Source organism: Thunnus maccoyii, chromosome 2 (assembly GCF_910596095.1).
Source record: "Thunnus maccoyii chromosome 2, fThuMac1.1, whole genome shotgun sequence".
Taxonomy (NCBI): domain Eukaryota; kingdom Metazoa; phylum Chordata; class Actinopteri; order Scombriformes; family Scombridae; genus Thunnus; species Thunnus maccoyii.
Window position 1 is genome coordinate 34,955,026 of NC_056534.1, and position 15,977 is coordinate 34,971,002.

Genomic DNA, 15,977 nt, shown 5'->3' on the forward strand with positions numbered 1-15,977 from the left:
GGAGACACACATCCTGCAGACTGTATTGCAGTCAATGAGAACATGACAGGGACTCTCTATCAATTAAGGTTCAGATCTCAAAAACTATAAGTCCTATGTGAAATGTATTTACATTTTGAGAGAGAGGAGGCTTGTGGTAACATACTGAGGCAAGATATGTGCTTGAGGAGTTACAATTGTGGAAGTGACAGCTGTTCAGAAAAAAAACAACTAGAAAATGCAATTTCTGTAGAAATTGCGTGCCATTGCTGAAAGCGAATTTAGATTACATAACTGGAAGCTGAACACTATTGAAAAATCTAGCAAGATTAAAATCAGCAATGGGTAGAATTGAACCTACACCTTCACATTTTTAAGCCAGACATGCTATGCATTAAGCTAACATACAAGCAATACCAGGCCAGATTCTGCTATTTAGCCTGTCAATTGCTAGTTTAACATGAGAATGAATGATATGTGTAAAATGTGTTTGAAGGAAGAGAGAGTCTGTAAGTTTAAGAAACTGGAGTGGGAGGAGACACACATCCTGCAGACTGTATTGCAGTCAATGAGAACATGACAGGGACTCTTTGTAAATTAAGGTTCAGATCTCAAAAACTATAAGTCCTATGTGAAATGTATTTACATTTTGAGAGAGAGGAGGCTTGTGGCAACATACTGAGGCAAGATATGTGCTTGAGGAGTTAAAATTGTGGAAGTGACAGCAGTTTAGAAAAACATTTCTGGTCTAAAAATATCTGTGCCTGATCACATGTCACACTGGTGAGACCTGAAAAAGTCTTCAAAACCCCTGACTTTGGGCTTAAATTGCTGAAAAACATGTTTTAAGCCAGACATGCTATGCACTGAGCTAACATGTCATACAGCAATACCAGGCCAGATTCTGCTATTTAGTCTGTCAATTGCTAGTTTAACATGAGAATGAATGATATGTGTAAAATGTGTTTGAAGGAAGAGAGAGTCTGTAAGTTTAATAAACTGGAGTGAGAGGAGACACACATCCTGCAGACTGTATTGCAGTCAATGAGAACATGACAGGGACTCTCTATCAATTAAGGTTCAGATCTCAAAAACTATAAGTCCTATGTGAAATGTATTTACATTTTGAGAGAGAGGAGGCTTGTGGTAACATACTGAGGCAAGATATGTGCTTGAGGAGTTACAATTGTGGAAGTGACAGCTGTTCAGAAAAAAAACAACTAGAAAATGCAATTTCTGTAGAAATTGCGTGCGATTGCTGAAAGCGAATTTAGATTACATAACTGGAAGCTGAACACTGTTGAAAAATCTAGCAAGATTAAAATCAGCAATGGGTAGAATTGAACCTACACCTTCACATTTTTAAGCCAGACATGCTATGCACTGAGCTAACATGTCATACAGCAATACCAGGCCAGATTCTGCTATTTAGTCTGTCAATTGCTAGTTTAACATGAGAATGAATGATATGTGTAAAATGTGTTTGAAGGAAGAGAGAGTCTGTAAGTTTAAGAAACTGCAGTGAGAGGAGACACACATCCTACAGACTGTATTGCAGTCAATGAGAACATGACAGGGACTCTCTATCAATTAAGGTTCAGATCTCAAAAACTATAAGTCCTATGTGAAATGTATTTACATTTTGAGAGAGAGGAGGCTTGTGGCAACATACTGAGGCAAGATATGTGCTTGAGGAGTTACAATTGTGGAAGTGACAGCTGTTCAGAAAAAAAACAACTAGAAAATGCAATTTCTGTAGAAATTGCGTGCCATTGCTGAAAGCGAATTTAGATTACATAACTGGAAGCTGAACACTATTGAAAAATCTAGCAAGATTAAAATCAGCAATGGGTAGAATTGAACCTACACCTTCACATTTTTAAGCCAGACATGCTATGCATTAAGCTAACATACAAGCAATACCAGGCCAGATTCTGCTATTTAGCCTGTCAATTGCTAGTTTAACATGAGAATGAATGATATGTGTAAAATGTGTTTGAAGGAAGAGAGAGTCTGTAAGTTTAAGAAACTGGAGTGGGAGGAGACACACATCCTGCAGACTGTATTGCAGTCAATGAGAACATGACAGGGACTCTTTGTAAATTAAGGTTCAGATCTCAAAAACTATAAGTCCTATGTGAAATGTATTTACATTTTGAGAGAGAGGAGGCTTGTGGCAACATACTGAGGCAAGATATGTGCTTGAGGAGTTAAAATTGTGGAAGTGACAGCAGTTTAGAAAAACATTTCTGGTCTAAAAATATCTGTGCCTGATCAGATGTCACACTGGTGAGACCTGAAAAAGTCTTCAAAACCCCTGACTTTGGGCTTAAATTGCTGAAAAACATGTTTTAAGCCAGACATGCTATGCACTGAGCTAACATGTCATACAGCAATACCAGGCCAGATTCTGCTATTTAGTCTGTCAATTGCTAGTTTAACATGAGAATGAATGATATGTGTAAAATGTATTTGAAGGAAGAGAGAGTCTGTAAGTTTAAGAAACTGGAGTGAGAGGAGACACACATCCTGCAGACTGTATTGCAGTCAATGAGAACATGACAGGGACTCTCTATCAATTAAGGTTCAGATCTCAAAAACTATAAGTCCTATGTGAAATGTATTTACATTTTGAGAGAGAGGAGGCTTGTGGTAACATACTGAGGCAAGATATGTGCTGGAGGAGTTACAATTGTGGAAGTGATAGCTGTTCAGAAAAAAACAACTAGAAAATGCAATTTCTGTAGAAATTGCGTGTGATTGCTGAAAGCGAATTTAGATTGCATAACTGGAAGCTGAACACTATTGAAAAATCTAGCAAGATTAAAATCAGCAATGGGTAGAATTGAACCTACACCTTCAAGCCAGACATGCTATGCACTGAGCTAACATGTCATACAGCAATACCAGGCCAGATTCTGTTATTTAGTCCGTCAATTGCATGAAATTGACAAAAAAGCAGTTGAGCTCAGCTCATTAAGCAGATTGACATCACCTGAACTCCTTAATCCTTCAGCTCTACTGAGTTCTGCCCTAAGCGGGGCTCGAACTCACAACCTTTGGATCTAAAAGGAATTCGGAAATGACATGAGCTCAAACTACTAGACTACTCAGACATGCTATGTAGCACAGGAAAAGTTGTCTTTAACAAGTATATCAATCCACATTTTAGGTAATAATGCTAAGGTGAGCTAGAGTGGAACTGAATTATGGTACAGGATAAAGATGTGAGGCAACTTTGTACATGAGAGCAATATTATGAGGAGCACAGCAGTGAGTAGGTATCGAAGACACAACCTTGTCATCTAAGGTACTGCTGATCATGAGAGCAGTGTTCTAAACCACTGAACCAACAGACATTGACAAAAACAAAAGGAAAAAATCTCCATTTTGATGAGGAAAATGTATTTGTCTCAAACCAGAGCTCGAAGCCCAGAGATTTGTACATCATTAGTGAAAGCAAGACTAGTTTAACATGAGAATGAATGATATGTGTAAAATGTGTTTGAAGGAAGAGAGAGTCTGTAAGTTTAAGAAACTGGAGTGAGAGGAGACACACATCCTACAGACTGTATTGCAGTCAATGAGGACATGACAGGGACTCTCTATCAATTAAGGTTCAGATCTCAAGTCCTATGTGAAATGTATTTAAATTTTGAGAGAGAGGAGGCTTGTGGCAACATACTGAGGCAAGATATGTGCTTGAGGAGTTACAATTGTGGAAGTGACAGCAGTTTAGAAAAAACAACAACTAGAAAATGCAATTTCTGTAGAAATTGCGTGCCATTGCTGAAAGCGAATTTAGATTACATAACTGGAAGCTGAACACTATTGAAAAATCTAGCAAGATTAAAATCAGCAATGGGTAGAATTGAACCTACACCTTCACATTTTTAAGCCAGACATGCTATGCACTGAGCTAACATACAAGCAATACCAGGCCAGATTCTGCTATTTAGTCTTTCAATTGCTAGTTTAACATGAGAATGAATGATATGTGTAAAATGCGTTTGAAGGAAGAGAGAGTCTGTAAGTTTAAGAAACTGGAGTGAGAGGAGACACACATCCTACAGACTGTATTGCAGTCAATGAGAACATGACAGGGACTCTCTATCAATTAAGGTTCAGATCTCAAAAACTATAAGTCCTATGTGAAATGTATTTACATTTTGAGAGAGAGGAGGCTTGTGGCAACATACTGAGGCAAGATATGTGCTTGAGGAGTTAAAATTGTGGAAGTGACAGCAGTTTAGAAAAACATTTCTGGTCTAAAAATATCTGTGCCTGATCAGATGTCACACTGGTGAGACCTGAAAAAGTCTTCAAAACCCCTGACTTTGGGCTTAAATTGCTGAAAAACTACAAAAGATATCACTAAACAATCTGATGACTTTGAAAGTTCAAAGTTTTGTGAACATTTTACAGTTTGAATGGCGTCTGTACGATAAGGGACGTCCAAGCAGTTGAGTGTCAAAGTGACAATAGTTCCAACGTAGTTGGATGGTTCGTCCCATAGACTAAATTTTAATGTTTGATTGTTTCCAGCAATCACACAACAAAGAGTGAGAAGAACAAAATAAAACAAAGACCTGCAGTGTCAAACTCCTACACAGAACCTCTGGTGCTGTGCATGTTGTCATCTCCGCAGGGTAAGAGGTTCAGGTGGCTCTGGCCTTGATAAGTTTCTTTCATTACCTTATATTGAATATTTCAACATAAGGGAATGAAAGCTTGTACTTTCAAACATGGAAACTTTCTGTTTTTAACAACACTGTTGTACAGGATGTGGTTGCTAGCTATGTACACACCTATAATCAGAGTAAATAAATGTGCTGAATTTCTTCTTACATGGAAGCTGCCTTTCACCTACTAGATGTTATCACAGCAGAAGCCAACACTTCCTTATCTCTCTCTCTGCTGACACTGGCCAAGAAACAGTCCAGCAATTAACTCACTGTAAAACCACAACTTGTTGTTTTTACACTTACATACAGGTTTTTAGCTATAGTAGACGGCCAATACTCAATCTGCTTAAGTCAGTCCCAATACTAATGGAATTTGTACATCTATGAAACCAAAGCAAAAACAGATAATAATTATTGTGGAAATTTAAAGATGAATTCACAGAGAGCAAGCTGTCTTTCAGAGTTTTATTGTGATAATTAGTTCACATTTGCAAATGCAGCTCCCCTAGTTTACTAGGCTGAAGAGATACTGTAAAAGTTCAGTGTCAGTATTTGTACATACAGCTGCGTGCGCCACAAACATCCCATATTTGTCACCCTAATAGGTTTCTTTGAATTAATTCATAATGTGTCTAGGGAGTTTCTCTGGGTCTTCTGAGAATTAAGATTTAAAAGTCGAATCCTTATCTGCCTTTCCTCCCTGGACTTTCCCTCTCTGCCTCTGTCTAATGAGAAATAAAGTTATAGTGATGGAGTCCCACAGCTCACGTTTGATGCTACCTGTTAGGAACATTTTCACACAGGAAGCAGAGAGACAAAGTCTTGCAATGTGCTTTTGGCTATAAAGGCAGTATAAGATAATAACTTAAGATAATTACATAAGGGTATAAGTTTCCGTTTCAATAATATTTAATATTTATTACAGGTGTGTTTAGTTTCATCCTCATACTTACTAAAGATAGTCAGCTTTCTCTTCAGCTCGTCTCTTTCTTTCGTCACATTTTTTAAAATGGCCTCAGTATCTGATGTTTCATCTTCAGTAGTGTCTGAGAGAGAGCAAAAAGATTTACACATTTCAGTTTATTACTGTAGTTGAACACTGAGGTTGTCTCAGGTTACCATCTTGGAAATGTCAGTGTACCAGGGGAGAGAAAACCCACACCGACATCATTTAACCTTTGGAAACTTAGCAGCAAACAAAATGTCAGGACATAAAACATAACAAGACACATTTTTTAATACTTTTCTGGAATTCTTTGACAACAGCTGCTTTGGTCCAATTTTTAACACTTGTATAAGATATTTGTATATTTTAAAAAGGTATTACAAGAGAAACATTTGCATTAAAGTATAGAATTAACATGGACATGTTTATATTAGCAACACGTTAGCAACGGGATTTATCTAATAATGGAAATGTAAAAAGTTGGACTCATTGAAAAGTTCATCCAAATTGGCAGATGCCTTTACTGAATTTTAAAATAGCAGTTCAAGTGGCCATTATTTTTTTTATTTTTTATATTTTATTATTATTATACAAATCAAGACATTTTATATCTTAACGTATAATAAAGTGTGTGATGTCAATTTTAACTTGTTTTTTTTCACAGCCAGATTGTGCCATGCAATTTATAATCAGTTCAAATTAGTAAGTATAATTATACAATTTACTCTGTACTTTGGATTGTACTTTGATATTGTTGAATGAAACACTTTGTATGAAATTGTACTGATAGTCCTGACAACTCAGAGGTCCAAATCGGAAAGCTGAGATGATATCTGTAGCCCCCTGGACAACAAATACGTTTACAAGCCCAAAAAATATAAAAATGTACATTTTCAGCATGAACTCTTTTCTGTTATTTTGCCTTTTTTGGACAGAGAAAGAGACAGACAGGAAACATGGGGAGAGACAGAGGGGTATGAAATGCAACTTAAGTCCCCGGCTGGAACTGAACCAGGGACACTGTGGTTACAGCAAATGATTGTATGTACCTAAACCTCCAGGATACCAGGCACTCCATCATCTTTGTTGTATATAATCTCAGCTGACTTAATGTCCTTTAGATTATTGTTTTTCTTTTCAGTACATTACGACTGTGTTGGTTACACAGTAATTCACTGTCATTCCTACTAAATTAATTATAACTAACTACAGCATCAACCTATTAATCATAGATAAGTTTGTTTATTATTTGTGAATAATAAACCACATGCTCCTGACGAGTAATCGATAGTTAACATTAATAAAGCATACATAATGCACACTTTACTTTACAGGGAAATAAATAGTTCACATCTGTGTATTTATTAGTGCATGATTCAAGTTTACTAAGTTATCAGGATAACTTGGAGTCGTCCTTTGAACAAACCCGTTTTTTTACATGAGTCCATGTTTCAGTTTTGCTGGTGTTTTACTCAACAAAGTTATCCAGATGACTCAGTAAACCTGCTTCTTTTAAAAGACCTTTAAATATACAGTTTGGTACATTTGGTATTGATGGCGCGTCTTCCTCCTTACACTCAGTATGTACTGTTGGATTCTGTTATAATCTGCTTGTATTTCATCTCTTTAAAAAATGTTTTGGTGGCATTTGTCAATATCAATCAAGATCCTTTTTAACATATCAATAACTGATGGTGATCACTCAGAAGTCTGAGGACACTCAGGTTAGAAGATGTTGTTGTTTAAAACACATGTAGGAAAAGTATTTATTCATATAAAGAGGAATACAAGGCTAAAATGATCATAGAGGCTGTAATGTTAACAGAAATTAGTACATTTGACAAGCTTTGGAAATAATAATATTACATATAATATAATAAGTATAATAAGTGTTATATTATATATATATTATATAATAAATATAATAAGTACCACATAAAAGGAGTGAACACAACAATGTTTAGACACATAGAAATAAAACTGGATCTGTATCAACAGATTAAAAATAGATAAAAGCAATAGAAGGTAGATTATGAGATAGCAAGCACCAGCAAAAATTCAGTCACCCTTTGAGCTTAACCTGGAGTCTGGACTGTGGGAAGATACCAGAGACCCAAAGAAGACACAGACACACTGAGAATGTACAAAGTCCACAATGAAAGACGACAGTGTTAAAAACTGAATCAACCTTGTACATAATTAGTAAGATTTTATTTTTATTTTTAAATGGATTTTGAAAGAAAAACGACAACCAGTGCAAAGAAGTTAAAGTCACATTGTCCTCTACATTTGTATCAACGATGGTAGACTAAATATTACAAACACTTTTCACAATAATGCAATACAATTCAACAGGGACACAACCTACAAAATGACCATGACGTTGAGTCAACACCTCTCAAAAACAGCTTCAACACAAACTAAACATTATAACCTTCATGAAGGGTGGATTTGTTGCTGGGCTGCTGTATTACTGCATAAGTTTCAGGTCTAGGTGGACCTAATACACTTTTAGCCATGATCGTGGTTCCTGGATTTTATGGCACCTGGACTCCTGCATCAATACTGTCTTTACATCAGGGACCACAATGGAAACAAGTGTCCTCCTGTCCACACTGACTGTGAAAAGATCCCTTCTTGACACATTTCCAGTGTAAGCAATGGGAGACAAAATCCACACGTCCTCGTACTTTGTAAAAATTCATTCATAAATTCAGCTGAAGTTAATATGAGCCACTGATCCTTTTGCTAATCTGCAGTTTAGGGACAGTAACACAAAGAAAGAATGTCGTACTAAAAGATTGTAACTTTGGAAGATACTCACTTGCTGCAGATTACACAGGATTTTGTGGATTTTGTCCGCTATTTTCTTACATTGAAATCACGTTAGGAAGAGATCTCCTCGGGGCCGTTACAGACAGGAGGAACGATGACGGCAAGTTAAAACTGTTTCAACGTAGCTACACACACACACACCTGACTACTGTTTTAAGATAGGCTTGAAAAATTGGTGGTTAGTTTCCCATCTGAAATAATTATTTTTAATTCTCTTTTTTAATCTATAGAGTCAGATTGATTGAGATGGAGAAATTTATCAATATCTTTTTCTAGTAGAAAATCGATTATAACATTGAACATCTGTATCTGAGGCCACTTTGCCTGCAGCTTAGCAATGATCATGTTTCAGTGCTGTCTTTAGCTGAAAGCGGTAAATGAATCTTATCTTCATGTCTTAAACATACAGTAGTTATATATAGTAGTAGATGCCATGGTGGTGTGTAAGCTGAGTTAGAGAGACATTTTCTTTTCACAGATCCATAGCTTTCTGTCTCCACATACTGCATCATTCCAGCCAGTTTCCTCAGGGTAGAACCTTGTTTCTACACAGTCTTCATTTTGTCCTTCATAACTGTTAGGCTCCCAAGAGAGCCAGAAGCTGAAAACAAACCCAAAGGAAATGAGGTTTTAATAAAGAACACAAACCATCAAACATTTAATGAACAGCAACACACAGAATGTGGCCAAGTTAAACTTAAAACGATGACAAATCAAAAATATTTCCCTAAAAACTGTTGACAATGTAGTCAGCTTATAAAAATCTAAAGTCTACTCAGCTGCTTTTGTGATTTGAAAGAGGCTTTAGTTTCACTACAAAGATTGATTTAGTTTGAATGAATATTAATGTGTGAACCTTGTTGTCAGTAGAGTCCCATCCACCCATTTCCACGTCCCCTCTCCCTCACGGTCAGTCAGTCCAATCCACATCCTCTTTCGGTATCGATTTATGAATGCCTTGTTTTTAAAGAGAAACATACAATAATCAATAAATATTTAACCAATTTCCGCCATTCTGTACCTTGATGAACTTGCATTCAATCAATATTTCACTCTTTCTGTGTCTGTGATAAACACTGATTCATCCATTAGTACACACACACACACACACACACACACACACACAGACCTGTTCTTCTTCGCTGTTGACAACCACTAGGTCCATCCCTCTTTGCAGACAGTCAGTTCTACTCTCATTCCAGGTTTTCGTATCCAAAGAAATATAATAAAAACTACCGTTGAAATACACCCATCCTTGTTGGTCATGAACTGTGAACAACAAAAAAGGACAAATCTTTAATACGCCAGTAACAAGAATTAACAAATACATTTCTACTGAGGTATCAAAACTGATTTATAATATTAGAAAATATGCAAACAGGGATAATAAAGAAATCTATGCAAGAACAGAAAGATGATATATTGCAGGCTTGGAGTCAAAGTGTTATAAATGTTTTATACAGTAGTAGAAATCTACAGAGTCATAACAAGAAAAGATAAGTTCTGAACTTTTCAAGTCTGTCCTAAAACAATAGTCAGGTGTCAGAATGAACATTGAAACATGTTTTTCTTGCTGTAATCATTCCTCCTGTTCATATGGGCAATTAAGAGATCTCTTCATAATGCACTTTCAATGTAAGCGATGGGGACAAAATCCACAGTCCTCCTTCCATGAAGATCTTTATTTAAAAATGTATGATATGAGGCTGCAGCTGCACAAATTAGTCAAATCAAGTCAAAATCTTTCAAAGTTACCGTTTTTTAGTGCAAAATTCCCTTTTTATGTTACGATCCTTCCGCTGCAGTTGAACAGGAAAACAGTGTCCATCGAGACCCAAAGAGGGAAACTTTTAATTAAAAAAGACTGAAACTGTGGAAGATATCTGCTTCATTTGACTAACTCAGGTGACTGAAGCATCATATTATCTGCAGATAAACTTTTAAATACATCTTTGCTCAAACGAGGACTGTGGATTTTGTCCCCATCACTTACACTGTAAACACGTTTGGAGGGGATCTTCTAATAGTCAGTATGAACAGGAGGAATGATTACAGCGAGCAAAACCTGCTTCAATGTTCATTTGGGTTCCTGGCTGTTGTTTTAAGAGAGACTTGAAAAACTGTGAACCCGTCCTTTAACATCTAACTTTGACAAATATGTAACACCCTAAATAAACAATGATTACATGCTCAGTTAATAACAGAATTGAAGAGAATCAATCAGTTCAAATGTACATTATTGTCATTTGTTTATCAGCTATATCCCAATAAATAGACAACAGTCCATCATTACTAATGACATTGGTTTATTTTTTTTAACATTAACAGTCAATATTAGGATTTTTATCATATGAATAATATAAATAGTTGTCAATCATTCACAATAAGATTCACACCACTTTCACACTAGGTGATGATGAAATCTGAGTCAAATGATTTTTTTTATCAATCAAATCAGATTTTTTTCCTTTACATCACACAACACATAATGCTGACATTGTTTCCAGAGCACGAGTAGTCGGCTGAGACAACAGCACATAACATGGCTGCATATCAATCTTCTCTGCTGCTCATGTTGTCAAGTGTGACAAATGGACTGCAAAACTTTTTGTGATTGCTTGGTGCAGTTTAATTTTCACACTTACCAAAGTCAGTCAGCTTCTTCTTCAGCTCATCTCTCTCCTCAGTGAGGGTTTTAAAGCTGGCCTCAAAGTCCAGTGTCTTGTTATCTGAGAGCAGAAAGAGTAATATGAAGCTGTCATGCAACAGCATCAAAGCATGTCCACAAGTACAGAGATGATGTACTTCAAAACAATATGGAAATTGTGTTATACTGAAGCGGCAACCTCTGGGGCTGAAAAATGAAGCCAATGGGAAAGTGCCAAAAACTGCAGTTCCTTGAATGGCCACTTGAGGCTCTAAAAGCGAGTCAATCTCCATAGACAACCATGTTAAAATGACCAACTTTACGGCAGAAATAAACATGTTTAAAGCCTGGTACAAAAAATGGTTTTGGTCTCTATAGCTAACTTCCCCTTTCATGACAACTGTACGGGGGTGAATTTTTTTATGACTCACCTGTTTAAATTTATTAAGCCGTAAAGTTATGCATAACTAAGGGCGTAGCTGCTTTGAGTGACAGGTTGCTAGCTGCTAGGTGGCTTGTTTCATTCGACCGCCCACTTTGAGCTTCAAAACCGCTCTTCAGAAACCAATGGGTGATGTCACGGTGGCTACATCCATATATTTTACAGGCTATGGTTTTAATCTATTAATTATAGGTGGTTTAATATTGTTGTACTGTACATAAACCATTCCCTCATACAAAGCCAAGGTGATATGTGTGACTTTATATCTGCAAGACTAAAAGCAGAACATTTTGACTGGGGTTTAATTTTTACTTTTATGGCCAAAATTAATAGCATGAACTAAAAGCTTTAATGTTCCATCCTCTTCTTTCTCAGTGGTATAGTATCACACAAGCTTTGCATTAATTAAACAGCCATCAGTTGTGTTACTGCTATTAAACTTTCTGATTGTTTCTGATTATAAACTTTCCCATACGTGTACCTCTGTCTTTAAAAGTCAATCAACCACAAACTCTTATGTGCTGCCAAACAGAAGATAATATCAGAGACTGCAACGTAGCCTGAGAACACAAACTGAGGTGAGGTCTATGTTATCATTGATCAAGTGATCTACACACTGATGAAAATATATGTAGACTGGAACATTTAGGAAGCAGTCAGAGCAAGTGATCGTGATCATCATAGCTTGTAATATAATATAATTTTTATTTAATTCAATAATTGGATGCCATTGATGCTCAACCATGAATGAATCACTGATGGCCAGTTGGCTGTTGCAAGAGCAACTAACTCAGTGACACATTTCAGGAACTTATAAACTCTTGGTCCCAAACTGAACCCATGTACATCACTGGATCATGATACCAGTCTTTCTGGCACTGACAACATTTAAATGGCAGCTTTCATCTGACATGAAGCATTTTCTAAATATTACATACAACTAATATTATTATACAACTTTGGATACAAGTCCTTGTTATTGGTGTAGTTCATCGCTGTACTAACCACAGTCACTCAAGTTCCTCTTCAACGTGTCTCTTTCTTCAGTCAGGCCTTTGTAGCTGGTACTGTCAAAACCGTCTGAAAGAGAAGAAAGACTTTCATGCAAATTGTGCAATAAGTTGGCCATTAACAGAGAGATTACCATCAGTTGCAACAGAATTACAGCATGACCACAACATAGGAGACATTTCATTTTAAAACTGAATTTCCATTTAATATATAAGCAGATTTACAGGCTGAAAATCCTGACATTGGTTTAATGTCTTAACGGTTATTTTGCTTTGTGATTCTAAAGGCCCACAAACTTGTATCTCTCTCTGAATGTCAGCCAAACACATTTTTTTCTGCAATACCAAACAGGACAGAACTTTTAGAAACTGCACACAGCTGCACAAATTAATCAAATCAAGTCAATTGTTACTGTTTTTTTAGTGCAAAATTCCCTCTTTTTGTTACGATCCTTCCACTGCAGCTGAACAGGAAAACACTGTCCATCGAGACCCAAAGAGGGAAACTTTTAATTAAAAAAGACTGAAACTGTGGAAGATATCTGCTTCATTTGACTAACTCAGGTGACTGAAGCATCATATTATCTTCAGATAAACTTTTAAATACATCTTTGCTCAAACGAGGACTGTGGATTTTGTCCCCCATCACTTACACTGTAAATACGTTTGGAGGGGATCTTCTAATAGTCAGTATGAACAGGAGGAATGATTACAGCGAGCAAAACCTGCTTCAATGTTCATTTGGGTTCCTGGCTGTTGTTTTAAGAGAGACTTGAAAAACTGTGAACCCGTCCTTTAACATCTAACTTTGACAAATATGTAACACCCTAAATAAACAATGATTACATGATCAGTTAATAACAGATTTAAAGAGAATCAATCAGTTCAAATGTACATTATTGTCACTTGTTTATCAGCTATATCCCAACAAATAGACAACAGTCCATCATTACTAATGACATTGGTTTATTTTTTTTAACATTAACAGTCAATATTAGGATTTTTACCATATGAATAATATAAATAGTTGTCAATCATTCACAATAAGATTCACACCACTTTCACACTAGGTGATGATGAAATCTGAGTCAAATGATTTTTTTATCAATCAAATCAGATTTTTTTCCTTTACATCACACAACACATAATGCTGACATTGTTTCCAGAGCACGAGTAGTCGGCTGAGACAACAGCACATAACATGGCTGCATATAAATCGTCTCTGCCGCTCATGTTGTCAAGTGTGACAAATGGACTGCAAAACTTTTTGTGATTGCTTGGTGCAGTTTAATTTTCACACTTACCAAAGTCAGTCAGCTTCTTCTTCAGCTCATCTCTCTCCTCAGTGAGGGTTTTAAAGCTGGCCTCAAGGTCCAGTGTCTTCTTATCTGAGAGCAGAAAGAATAATATGAAGCTGTCACGCAACAGCATCAAAGCGTGTCCATAAATAAAGAGATGATATACTTTAAAACAATATGGAAATTGTGTTTTAACTTTTAATGAAAGGTAAAGTTTAATATTGTTGTACTGTACATAAACCATTCCCTCATACAAAGCCAAGGTGATATATGTGACTTTATATCTGCAAGACTAAAAGCAGAACATTTTGATTTGGGATTAATTTTTACTTTGAATTAATTACTGTGAAAAGCAGCTGAATTCACAAGATCACACGAGAATCCATCTTGTCAGGCTTCAAGTTCTGCACTTGTGTCCAAACCACCGATGGTTCAGACCAATCAGCACCTTATAAGGATTCTGGCGTGATCTTGTGATCTCGCAAATCCAGCTGCCTCGCAAGGTAGGACGATGACAGAGAGATGGTTCATCCAATCACCTGCTGAGATTACCATCAGTTGCAACAGAATTACAGCATGACCACGACATAAGAGACACTTAATTTTAAAACTGAATTTCCATTTAATATATAAGCAGATTTACAGGCTGAAAATTCTGACTTTGGTTTAATGTCTTAACGGCCCAAAATGTGATCCAAACCCTTCTTACTTGATCTTACAGCTTTGTTGTAACAGTAGTTTTAATATTATTTTTCTTTGTGATTCTAAAGGCCCACAAACTTGTATCTCTCTCTGAATGTCAGCCAAACACATTTTTTTCTGCAATACCAAACAGGACAGAACTTTTAGAAACTGTTATGTTTGGACAGAAATATGTAACAGTATACACTTAACACTTTACAGTCTTATATATAATAATGAGATGGTGAATTTCAATGCAGGGGAGACACAGGGTGGACGTACAAACACAATTCAAAAGGACTCACAGAGAGCAAGACGCAGGGAAATGTTGAGAGCAGCTTGTAAGAGACACAGAAGTCCAAAGCTCACAACAACCACTCTGTACAGTTTTCTCCCTGGGTGCAGAAATCACACAGACTCAGAGTAATTATTACGTCTCTCAGCCTAACGATAGAGTTCTTTTAAACATGACAATGGTAAACAATTGTGAAGCAGAAACCCGAGTGCTTTGGCTTGTAAATATTTTAATTAATTACATTTAATTAATTATTATTAATATTATTATTAATTATTTAATTTACTTAATTAATTATTTTGTTTAGAATTATTAAAATGTTCCTTGAATGGAAAAAATGATGACTGTCAACAGGACAGATTACTTCAAGGATGACATTTATGTACTATTTTTTAAATTGTTTTTTCTACTCACATTGCACACCATAGTCTATAATAAAAGTTTGTTTTACCAACCAACTTGAGAGTGATAGCAGGTTACAGTCCTGTGCTTTGACTTTGGGTGGTGGAGCGTATTTCCAACATATAAAACTATTACTTGAAATAACATGACTGATATAAATCATATTCACATCTGTGGTTGACTAAACTCTACTTGAGAGGTGCTTCTAATCTTTAATAAAATACATTGTAAGCAATATGTAATATATAAGCCTCTTTCACAACAGACATTTTGACTTGTCATAGCAGAAAAACCACAGGTGTTACTAATAATATTAACAATGTCTCAGTAAGTCATGACAGTGTGACAGTGAGCCAGCAGGCACAATATCAGGACCCTGAAACTGAAGCAGCTAAATGTAATTCAGCCATTGTTAATTTCATTATTTACACCTGTGCTTTTTCTACTGCCACATGTAAAACTGTCCTCAGTGAAAAAGGCTGATGGGAGCTTTTTCTCCTTCTTCATGTGCCCCCCACACATCAGTGTCCTTGACAACTGCCTGTGTATGTTCGCCTCGGAGAAGTTCTCCTCTGAACGCCGTTTTGATGACACACAAGCGCGGTCTTTAGTGGGAGTCACGCATTGCACTACAGTATGTGGCATTTTTTCCAAAAAAATTATAAAAAATAATTTGGGATTTATGAATTCAAATGAATGTGCCTCCAAGTAAGAATTGAGATTAGTATTTATTGAGATTAATTAAAATGAACATGTA

The 15,977-nt window shown here is 36.3% G+C and overlaps 1 protein-coding gene across 1 annotated transcript in view; it reads right to left on the reverse strand.

Annotated features, from left to right (window-relative positions):
- LOC121905261 (CD209 antigen-like) overlaps nt 1–15,977 on the reverse strand; it is a 51,151-nt gene that overhangs the window by 17,961 nt on the left and 17,213 nt on the right. Inside the window, exons 5-7 of the mRNA XM_042423390.1 lie at nt 13,849–13,932; nt 12,540–12,614; nt 11,091–11,174 (exon numbers count right to left, since the gene is read on the reverse strand). Of these exons, the coding sequence (XP_042279324.1) occupies nt 11,091–11,174; nt 12,540–12,614; nt 13,849–13,932 (243 nt within the window). The remainder of the gene's footprint in view (nt 1–11,090; nt 11,175–12,539; nt 12,615–13,848; nt 13,933–15,977) is intronic.